Source organism: Echeneis naucrates, chromosome 18 (genome assembly GCF_900963305.1).
Source record: "Echeneis naucrates chromosome 18, fEcheNa1.1, whole genome shotgun sequence".
Taxonomy (NCBI): Eukaryota; Metazoa; Chordata; class Actinopteri; order Carangiformes; family Echeneidae; genus Echeneis; species Echeneis naucrates.
In genome coordinates, this window is record NC_042528.1 from 1,750,604 (window position 1) to 1,762,628 (window position 12,025).

The 12,025-nt window shown below is 42.2% G+C and overlaps 1 protein-coding gene across 2 annotated transcripts in view; it reads left to right on the forward strand.

Moving 5' to 3' along the window:
- Positions 1–5,893: 5,893 nt before the first annotated feature.
- The window catches only part of arhgap36 (Rho GTPase activating protein 36), a 31,591-nt gene continuing 25,459 nt past the window's right edge, over positions 5,894–12,025 (forward strand). For both annotated transcript variants that reach the window (XM_029526842.1, XM_029526843.1), the window contains exon 1: positions 5,894–6,181. In XM_029526842.1, the coding sequence (XP_029382702.1) occupies positions 6,083–6,181 (99 nt within the window). In that variant the 5' untranslated portion in view covers positions 5,894–6,082. The remainder of the gene's footprint in view (positions 6,182–12,025) is intronic.

A 12,025-nucleotide genomic window follows, 5' to 3' on the forward strand; every position in this document is an offset into this window, starting at 1 on the left:
ATGAAGCAGGCCTGGCTGTTAAACAGGGTTTTTATTCATTGTGGTCTCGGACGGGACCGAAGCACTCCAACGGTGCACATGTGTGTTCACGTGTGTGCACAGAGGGAAATGCTGAGAACCAAGTGGGAAGAAGCGAGGCGAGCAAAGAGGGAGTGCATGTGTGTGTCCTCACTTTGTGTGCATATTGCACCTACGTCTGTTTGAATGTGTGTGCATCACCCCCCCCACATTCATCTTTGTGCTATGGAACCATAAGGGTTTTGGAGGAGTCGTCAACCAATGGGTTCCTCCGGAAAGCGGAATAATCCTCCAGAGCTCTGGCAGGAAACAGTTTCCATCCATCCATCCGTCCGTCTGTCTGTCTGACCGACATTTCAGGGTCGAATGCTTTCTGTTTTGTGTTGCATCGTCTCCGAGGGGAAGGCGGTTGTCTGCGCCGCCTCCTCCTCCTCTTCTTCTTCTTCTTCTTCCCCTTTTCCTCGCTGCCGGAGCACACACTCCATCTGCCGTCTCTCGGTTTATCATCATCTCTGTCTTCTTCTCTCCTGGAATAATAGCACACGTGAATACACACAGCATCTCTCTCTCCTTTGGCATGTAGCACCACCTTTTTTTTTTTTTCCATCCTCCACCGATCTCTTCCTTCCTTTTCTGACCTTCCTTCCATCCTCTCCTTGACCCCCCCCGCCTCATCTCTTTTCTCCCTCTCCTTCCTCTTCACCTCCTCTCTGCATTCAGTCTATGCATCTGAGCTCAGCAGACGACACGACACCGGATGAATGTCAATGAATGACTGTTAAGAAAATCGACGCTGTGCTTAGTTTGAGAGCGCATTAACATCTTTCTATCGGCACTTATCTTCTGCCTTCTCTCTTTCTTCTTGCTCATTGAGTTTTTCTACTTTTTCTTTAGCTTCCTTTACAGTATCCATTTGAAAATGGGACGGATGAATGCATGAATGAATGAATGAATGGATGGAATCCGTGCACAAATACACAGAAACAGTCAGGGTTCAGTTGTGTTTCTGCATTAAGGACCTTGACTTTTGGACTGTGAATGAAACAAACCCCTCCCAGATCTGGATCACCGAGCGGACAGTCTGATCATTGTGGATTAGCGGTGATTCAAGCCCTAACACCTGACTTATCCCCTGCATGAACTGGACCATGTAGACGGGAGGAGGGAGCCTTTCATCCCCTGATTCCCAGGCGGAAAACTATCCCTCGGTGCTATTGAGTTGGAGCTCCCCCTAGCGGATCAAAGTACACACAACAACAGGAGAGTAAAAAAAAAAAAAAAAAAAAAAAAAAAAAAACAAAGTCACACATCCTTCTACAGTCCTTCAGGTATTCCATCATCCTGAAAAAAAAGATGAAAATTTTAAAAATGCATAAATTATCACCATTTATGATGACTAGTCAAGTGACGCTTGTTTTAAATATTTAGTGAATGAAAAAGATAAACCTATAAATCTCTGTGTTTGTTTGCCTTGTATACTGAATTATGGGCGTGTTGCTGCAGCGCCCTCTGTGTTTGGTTTTTTTTGTTTTTGTTTTTTTTTTTATTCTATAACTATTATTTTTGTAGTACAGACACACAAACAGGACTTCTGGGCCAAAATAGCAAGTAAAAGTACAAGTAAGCATCTGAAGGTGAGCTGTAAGGAGTTAGGAGAAGCCCAAATCAGCGTTGATAGGCAGGTTTACGGAGGACGGCGGTGCGGTGACGTTCCTCAGATCAGATGCACGAAGGTGGAAACAATTGATGGGAAGAAGAGAGGAAGGTGTAAGGCAGAATTGGTGTTTCCACCCATCAGCTAACCCGTTTGGATTGGCAGGTCGTTCACGGCGAAGCGAGGAGCGGTACAGAACAAAGCAACAAATGGGTACGCTGACAGAAAAGGTGACTGCCCCGTTTTGTAGGGAAGATTTTCTTATTCCTCAAACACTGAGGCGGAAATAATCTCATATGTTGAGTAATCAGAAATGGGCGGAGCCAAAGAACCTTACTGCCAATTCGCTGCCATATTTTTTGCAACTTCTTAGTTGACCTGAACGGCGACTAGCGACAAATTTACATAACAACAGAAGCAAAAACTCATGAATCATCTTCCCATTGACAACAATGAGGGACGTCTGGTTCCTTAAACAACCTTTGAGATTATTCCTGCACGAAGTTTCTGGAGAGCTATTTTACCAATTTCTTAAATATGCTGACAACATGTTATATTGAAAAAGACATTTCTATAAAGTGGAAAGAGAGCTGACAAGAGGAATATATTGAATATTTAATCCATGATCCCGTCTTTAGGGGGGCACGCAGGGACGAAGGGAAGGAGGGGAAATGAGGCTGCGGAGCAGAGGTCTGATTCTGCTGAATGTGGGGATTACTACGCTGAAAGTTTAGATGTATTCCATCATCTCCTGCCTCACCTCCTCCTCCTCTCTTCTTGGTATGACTCAGAGGAGTAATCACGTTAAAAGCTTTTCGCTCTCTCTCACTCTCTCACTCCCTTCCCAGCTAAGTGATAAAAGGTATGGCAGAGCAAGAAAGGATAGAGCTCCGCAATCGCCCGTTAATTAATTTGGTTTAATTTCACGGCCAGTCTCTGCAGATACGTGGCGGCCAAACAGCAACCTGTTGCTAGGAGACACCAAAAAAAAAAAAAAAGTTGGAGACTTGGCGGGAAAAATTTTCCTCTGAAGCCAACAGGGAGATCACGGTTTATCTGACTAAGACAAACAAGGCTAAGTTTGTGTGAACAGTTTGTTTACAACAATTTGTAAAATATAATGAATGGGGCTACTGCAGCACGATCAGATGGCAGGCCAGCATAAACAAATCAAACGCCCCTTCAGGTTTGACTTCAAAACTAAGTCAACCACAAGTCACCCCGTCATTCACAAAGGGCTTACAAACACAAACCGCCACAGAAATTAGAGAAACACAAATGTTTTTAAACACCAACAAATGCACCAGTCTGAATCTTGAATGACAGTCGAGCAAGTAAAACAAAAAGTTTAGATTTTTGCTGCCAAAGACGAACCTGACGGCTCCGACAGAAAATCTGCAGATTTCGGGTCAGCTCAGGTCAAGATGGGACTTAAAGCTTTCCACTTGTATTGACTGCCAAACTTTCTTTGATTAAACTTTCAAGATTAAAGAAAGAGCGCTGGCTCTGGTTTGGGTCTGCAAGACTAAAACAAACAAACTAATCTAGAGGTTTATCTTTGTTTTGATTTTTATATATATATATGTGTGTATATATAAAAAAAAATATTTCCCTTTTCTATTTTCTAACAAAATAGAATAAAAGCAGAATCTCCTGATGAATCAATTCCATCATATTTGAAAGTTTATTTATTTTAAGGTGATTTCCCCCTTTAAAAAAAATTCTGTATTAGTTGCAAACTTTGCAACCTCTATGAGAGAGTGACAGAAGGTGAGAATAGAGAGAGAGAGTGGCTGCAGATTTGGGCCAAAGAGCATCTTACTTCCTGAAGGAGTGTCAGAGGGGTGAGGTTCACGGCGGGTACATATCAGGGGTACACTGGAGGAGGCATGTCGCCCATCCTAAAAAATCTGATGTCCTGCCACTCACAGCAAACTAAAACGAACCCCCCCCTCCCCTTTCCAAAGCCTAATTTAAGCCCCAGTCTTTGGGGATGTACAGGCAGCATATAAAGACATAGAGATGATAATTAGAGAGACAGACAGAGTTATTGGAATTATTCTATTTTTGTTAATCCTCATTGAAAATGCATATTTAAAGGAATATTCAGTGTATGTATTGAATAACCTCTGTTTCCCCGCTCCATCCAATGGTGTGATCTGTAGCTGCGAGGTGGCGTCACGCGCAAAACAAAACAAAAAAATAAAAAAAAACAAAAGCAAAATGCTACCCTCCGCAGCTCTGCGATGCCAATGTGATGAAATTATTATATCATTATAAATAAATTATTTTTCTTGCTTAACGTTTTCCCCTCTGTCGTTTGTGCTGTCCACCCACCTGCTGAGTTAATGAGGCGACCACGCTGCTGTTTACACGGCGGTTTAACTTCCTGATCCACAGATTAATCATGATTTGGGTATTGAAGTGATGCATGCACGTCCAGCAGAAACTGGTCTGCACGCCTGGAACCAGCTCTGACTCTAATTCTTTATCATCCTCGTGGACAAATGTGGAAATTTTTAAACATCGGCAGTTTGAATCTCTGCTGGACTTTGAGCGACGGCTTTAGTTTGCCCCCCTTTGCCATGTTTAGTGTCTCCTGACACTGAGGTTGTGTTGTGCATATTCGCAGTGCGTTGCTTCTCAAATTGCTTCTGGAATTTTCTGATTTTTCTTTTGTGTTTTGTCTATTTTCACGTATTTTCTTCAGCTGCCGTGTGTTGAGCTGTCAGTTCATCTGTATTAGTGGATAGAGAGGTCAAATGTCATTTTCCCCGCATTGTCCAGTTGCATTCTGGGTAAAACTAGAGTTAAATGTGTCCTTCCTATCTCCCACAACACAAACACACACTTCCTTTATGGACTAAGTGTTTTGTTGTTGGGCTCTGGGTCCCTCTACTGGATAAAAAACATCAGTACCGCCCTGAAGAACTTCAGGAAATGCACAATTACCTTTTTTTTTTTTTTTTTTTTTAAGCATTGTGACTGATGGATCGGATTGAACCTGCTTTGGGATTTTATGTTGTTAGTTATCAGGGATGAGCTCAGGTATGAAAGTGTGGTGCTGGTTTGGAGATGTAGTTAACAATCTGTGTTAATTAGAGGAAGAATTCCTATATCACTAAAATTATTCCACAAAATTATTGAATTGGGGAACGTTAGAGTCTAATTCCTGACCATTCTTTCAAAGCAAAATCTGAAAAGAAAAATCTTCATAACAATTTATTTTGAGCAAAAAGATCTTAATCTTTGCAAACGTTTAAACAGAATAATTTAACCGCATTTCCAAGAAATGTTATAATGAAAAGCTGAAGCAATAATCCAAGAAAAATCATTTCTAATAAATAAACTGCAGTAAAAATTTTGTCTTAAATTAAAGAGCCAGCCACACCCCTGCTGTGATGTCACAGCATACTGACCACACCCACAAATCCCCCCTTTTTTTTTTCTTTTTTGGCGAGTGGTGAAACCACAAGAGGTCACAAGAGGAACAATTTCTATATTATATAATCTAGATAGTAATCTATTAAAAATCTAGCAGTTGATCCATAACATGATGTTTTAAATCTGCTCATAAAGGTGAACTGTGAGCACTTTAAAGGTGTGTGTTTGTGTGTGTGTGTGTGTGTGTGTGTGTGTGCGCAGCAGAATGATTTCTGTTAGCTTCAGAATATTAAGCTCAAGTTTAATTACATTACTCTCTCCAGCAGCTTCACAGGTACACACAACCTTTCTACCACACAAACGCACACGTGGAGTTCTGTCATCAGGGCCAAACTACCAAGTGCCACTCTTCCTGTTTCTGACAGTAGAGAGCACACATGTTATCTATGACACACACAGCGGCCAGCACAGGAAGAACTGACAGCAATCTGCAGCCAGCCGAGAGAGACAGAAAGAAAGAGGTTGTTTCTCATTAAAACACGTCTCTCAGTTCACGTGTTTACAAATTAAAAACACCAGGAAATAATAATTTAAAAAAAAAATAGTGCTGAAGAAATAGACTGATTCAGAAGAGGAAGAGAGAAAAGATCAGTTTCCTGAAGCGAAGGAGGGGCCGACAGAGGAGATTAAATTGGTCTGAAAGGAGGCAAAAATGAGAGGAAGTGGAACCAAAACAGAGAAAGGGAGGGACAAGGGACTGAAGTCATGTGGGGAGGGAGGGAGGGGGGAGGGAGGGGGGAGGAGGAGTAACGTCAAGTACAGGAGAGAAGAAGAAGAAGACGCAACATTAGAAAGAGGAGAAACAGCAGAAGGAGGAGAAGGAGTGAGAGATCAGGAGGATTTTAAACACTCCGGCTTTTTGTAAACATCTTGGCTATTTTTGGAGTACCTGTGAGGGGGGAGGAAGGGCCACACACACACACACACACACACACACACACACACACACACACACTGTCCTGACTAATGCTCCTGCTGGATGGACCGGCGCTGCTCACATCCACACCTCCATCTGTGCACTTAGGAGACCGACTGGTGCGACCAGAGATGCATTTCTACTATGTGGTGGGTGAATTTGTGTGTTGTGTGCTTTTTTTTTTTGTTGTCTCTTTGCATGTGTGTTTTTGTGTCTGTTGTTGCTGTGCAACCACAACATCACCATTTAATCTTTATATGGAATTTGCTGACAGGCTGTAAAAACAATGCAAAACATGCCATTTGTTTTGTTGTACTGATTTTCAACTTGTGATCCAAATTGAGAAAATTGAAATTAGAAAACTAAAAGCAGCAAATTACTAATAACACAAATTCTCTGCAGTTTCAACACAGCTGGATAAATTCCCCAAATGGCCTGAATAATTTTTCTGAGTAAACCGTTACACCCAGAGACATCGTTCCTGAAAATCCAAAATACCTCTAACTTGGCCTGAAAATGTTGCAACTGCTCCTGTGAGGATCTGGATTTAAGGCTCCACCTTTAGTTTCATAGTTTTGGTTAAAAGTAATCATCAAAGGGCAGAAACCCAAGAATACCAAAGACAAATGGACTCAGTGGTGCCTTGGCTCAGGGCCTATCCGTCCAAGTTATTTATTTATTTTTTTCATCTAAAAATATAAACACGCATGAAAGATGAGAAATGCGGCTCCTCCTTTTTATTTATTCCTTCAAGTAAGGAGAGAGGACGAGTTGGCAAAGTGTTTAAAAGGTCTCCTGGAAAACCTGGAGTGAATTTCCTGAAGCCTCCTCCTACGTTTACGCCTGAAGTAGGACGAGGCCACGTGAAACTGAATTAAAGCAACTTAATCCGGATATTCAGCCAATTCTGGCTGAAGCCCCGGGTGAATTAGATGAGATAATTTTAATGGGAAACATCTTTATATCAAACTGGAACGTCTCGGCGTTGACGAACAGGAGGAGGCCTCTCCTGTGCAGACAATTGATCCTGATTATGTTTCCAGGTTCAATCTGTTCTGATTAGAACTTGTGCTGCTGCACAGTAATGTGGAACTGCTCTGCCTGAACTTTCCCCCTCATTGTTTCTTCATTACTAATGTTGCGTACATGTTTATCTGATGCTGAACAGCTGACATGTCACCCTGCGGCCTGTTAAACTTCACTGTAATACAAGGAGACCTTCAGAGAAGCTGGATACGGGCCGTGTCCAATCAGAGTCCAGATTATTTTAAAGCTGCATTAATCAACATTTTCTACTCGCAGTGTATCAAATGACTCATCGCTTTGGTTTTCTGGCCCGCACCTTCAATTTATCGAGCCGCTCTCATCCGTCCTGTAAACTGCCAAACAGGCCAGATATTCTGAAACCAACGCTCAGGAGTTGGTGGAGACCAAAAGCAGAGCTAAAAGTACGACAGCTGCAAATGAATGCTCACGATCGATTACTGTTCAGGTGTTTTAAAAGCAGTGGAATAAGAAAGAAGAGGCTCATGGGAAATCCGCTGGCCTGGGGGTGAAAGCCGAAGCAGGCAGGAAGGAACAAACACCTCACAGAGCTACTTTCTGTTTGTTGAACATGAAGGTGTCACTTATGGTTTGAGGTTCAGTGAGTGAGTTTATGTGGGGCAGTTAAAGACCGTTGTCGGGTTTTTATTGAAGCGCAAATTCTAATAAATCCTCCAACTGCTCCATGAAAAGTCAGCCAGAGGAGCTGAGCAATGTGGCATTCAGTGGTATGAGACCTGACTTGTTCTTTATCATGAGGGAGTCACGATCTATTGACATTTGTTTTCCTTTATGATGAAATTCGGCTTAGCTGCCGATTTCTAGATATCATTGCATCTTGTGCATCAGGCTGTGGTTAACTGCTGCGGTATCCAAATTTTACTTTCAGTCTGTTGCTTCTGAATCTGGTTTGACTGAACCACATCTGCAGGCCTGTCTGTTTACCTTATTGTCTTTGCATATAAATACACAACAAAAGTGATGTTTGGCAGCAGTCCTCCTCTTCTCCCTCTGCGGAATGTGTTCTCGGATGAAACGACTGCAGGAGATGCCTTTTGGTTTTGGCGGCCGAAGCTGCACTTGAGTCACAGAAATGAAGGTCTGAATCGTCCCGGAACAGATGCTGATCACAAACCAGGCTCTGCACTTGTCTTGTTTGATTCCTAGAACCTGAATTTCTTTCAAATGCACACATAATTCAGGGCTCACATCCTTCAGGCTTCCTCCTAAATTCACTGCAAGCCTGCAATGGAAATAACACTGCACCAAGAAAAGAAATGCACAGCACAACCGACTCAAACTAAATCCTCCTCATCTCTCTCTCTCTCTTTCTAAGTATGTATACATCTCTCTCTCTGGTTCTGTATTCTCAGACATTACCAGACAGCTGCATCACTTTCCTCTCAAACCATTATTTCTGCATCTGCCCATCTGTCAGCTCTTGTTTCGCTCTCAGCAGAAGCTTTCCCTCTCCGCCTCTCCGTCACAGCTCCCCGCAGCTTGTACGGCTCAATCACATTTCTTGCTTGTCTTTTTGATTTGTGAATCGGAGCCTGAAATGTTATTTCACTCTGAAAATCCTGCGTAAAGTCCTGAGTATCTGGAGCCGCGGCTTTGACCTCGGCACCCGACGCAGTAACTTGTTAAGTTGCTGGTGTTAGTTTTCATGTTCTTCTTGAGGTCATGAAGTGTCAGCTAAGAGCTGTAAAAGATAAAGGATGTTTGATTTTCCAGAGATGGGTCAAGTTCTGGTTTCAGGACTGAGCTGCTATCAAGACAAAAGTCACCTCAGCGGTGAAGTTAAAGACCTTTTAGGTTGAGGTTTTTCAGATAATGAGTGTCAGCTCTCAGATGAAAATGAAATGTCAGAGCATCCAACATGTTTAGTAAAATCCAGAAAATATCAATTTTTATTGGCGCTACTTTCCACCACAGAAGTCCTGGACTCAGTTTGCCTCAAAGTCTGCCAGCCAGACTCCATCTATCTTCAGGAAGATCATGTGATACAACCAAACCTGAAAATGTGTTCATGCCATTGGCTGCTTCGCTTCAGCCAATCACGTGAGCCGACCAACGTCACACCTGCAAGTGATCTGCTAATCAGCTGCAGCAGAAACAGACACTGAACCACTGTCATCTCCATTTGTTGGTTTTTCACGACTGATGAAGGTTACGGAGGAAAAAAAAGGCCCAGCACATAACATGACAACAATCGCACCACACTTCCTGTCATGCACTTCTGAAACAAACAAACAAACAACAAAAACACACACAACTGCAAAAGCTGCTGATGGAAACAGTGAGTCCGGTAAGAATCCCACACTTTTTGTGTTTTGTCAGTCAACGTTCAGTTTTTTAAAGTTTAAACTTCCGTCTCAGACAGATGCAAACATGAGAGCCTGCCGCACAAACGATTGTCTCTTTGTTGTGGCTACACTCTTTAATTTACATAATTCAGAAACTGAGTGTGTTTCAATGAGGAAAACAGGAACACTTTTTTTTTTTTTTTTTCCTGATTCCATCGCTTTTATCCGTTCTCTGCTGTTACCCCGGTCTTGATTTATGGCTGAAGTGTTAATCTGGCCTCGCTGAATGCTCCAGGAAGGAGTATATTTACAGCTTATAGCCTGTCATTTATTTATCTCTGGCCAACTCAGCGAGTGCTGTGTGACGTGAACAGTATCTTTAAGAACTGGGATGATCCTCCAGCCTGCGTGTGGAGTTATTTCTTCTTCTGCTGCTGAGGATGTTGGATGATGAGTTTAGTAATGAGCTCCATATGTCCCATGAGGGGTGGTGGTGAAGCTGAGTAAAGGTTTAGAGGACGATATGACATACGGGTCATCGGTGATGAAACATGAGAGTCCTGCTTTTTTTTTTTGACCTCTCACCACAACCTCCACCTCATCTCTGGTGTCAGCCTCCTCTTCCTCTCCGGTTTCCTCCTGCTTCAGGTAGAAAAGCACACCCAGCGGGCTTTTGCTTTAAAGCTAAAGGACTCCTTCAACTTTTCCAATGACAGTGAGTCATGCTAAGGTGAGCCTCAACAGGTTTCATTGTTTTGCTGACAGGAGCGTTTTGGGTAAAGCTGATTTCTATCCGTCTGCTTGCTTCATCTTTGAGAACATATCGCATGTCAGGTTTAATGATGTGTATTTGTGGTTGGCGTCTGACTTAAGATGGACGGTTGATCATTGTCACTGCTGTTGCTCCTCTTAATCTTTAGTGTTTTATTGTTTTCTGCTTTGGCCTCTTGTAAAGAAATAAAGTTTTCATTGAAATGAAATGGGGACTTTTTTCAGCTCATTTATGCTTCTTGTCTACAATGAGAGGAACGTGAATTGGTCCCATGAGGGTTTAAAGGCTTGTTGGCAGCTAAGGCTCATGGGAAATGAAGTTGTTGAAGGGTCAGTGAAAACCTCCAGAAACCTGTTGACCTTTGCAGCAGTTTGGGGCGTTCTCTGGAGATAAATCACTGATTACCATGAAGGCCATAAATTAGCAGCGATGCTTGTTTTTACTGAGATAAGATACAATTCTGTTAGTGACTGACTCGTGCTGCTTTTTTTTTTTTTTTTTTTTTTTTTTTTAAGAACGGCTCCAACTCTTCTGCCGTTTCCTTAAGTCTTTTTTTCCTGTTTCCCACAATTCCTCTGACAGATGGGGGGGGGGGACTCTCAGCGTTGATATAATCGATTCTTTCCACTCTGCTCGCAGTTCCTCTCTCTCTTTGTGATGCCTTTAAGGTGTTTCTCGTGCATCTGGTCATTTTTGTGTTTTCTACATGTGTGTGTCCGTGCCAGGGCCTTCAGGGTGTCCTCATGTAATCTCTCATCGGTTACATAAGCAGAAGACATGGGGCCCGTCCAGCCACAGGAATTAGAAATAAGAGAAATTTGTGCCATAAAGCTGCTAACTGATGTCGTTTCAACATATTGAGTCAGTGCTGGCTTTAATTTAGGAGTTTTTCTTGCCATGAGTTATTCTGAAATCTGTTTTTGTCCACAGTGAAATATAAATGATCATCTGTTAGTGGCAGAAATTAGTTGGGTTAATAATAATAAAGTTAATCTGAAGTTTGTTTGTTTTTTTTCCTGAATTTGTGGATATTTTATCAGGAAGTTGTAAATGTGTGATTAAAAAGATACCTCCTTAAATGTGACATGTTCAAATGTAGAGCGACATGTCATATATTACATTTCTGCTTTTTGTTCTGTTCTCTGTGAGGACTGTTAAAACCTCCTGAATTTAGGAGCCAAGACTTCTGGTCTCATTTTTCTCAGGGAGGGATTCGTCGTGAGTTTGTTGTTGCTTCCTGCCATGTGGCGGTCTGGCAGACGGAGGACTGTGGCATGATTTTTGGCATCCTGACCTGAAAGAAAAGCAGATTATTGCTTCGCAGGATCTCGGTTTGTGGATAATAAAGCCGTCTTGCTGTTGGCTGTTATTGTGAAGGAAAGTAAAGTCCAAATGAGCCGCAGAGCTTCAAAAACTATTAAAAATTAATCAGTGACCTGCACAGTCGCCTGCGTCTTGCCTCTGTAAATACACAGCTGAGCCCTTTCTTGATTAATATTCAATAAAACCCCATCATCTAGTTGTTCTCCGGCATTATTGAGGCAATTCTTTAGAATTAAATGTTTTCAAAGGTCTTGTATGTCCATGAGAAGATATATTTGTAAAACTATCTCAGAGCAGTTTTCCACCTCCCCTCAGGTTTCCCTCTGGAGCGTTTAATGGAAAAGTGTGTTTTTCATCATTCGAAACAACAACTGTAACTTCTGTGACTGTGTGTCATCGGAAACAGAAGCAGGTTCAGAAGATGTGACCTCTGACCCTCCACGTAGGGACAGATTGAAATTATCTGGAACAGGAGTGTGTTCAAAGCTCTAGCTGCTGTTTTTTTGTCTTTACTGAATTGCTGTTCAGGTTGCTTTCAGGTATGGAAA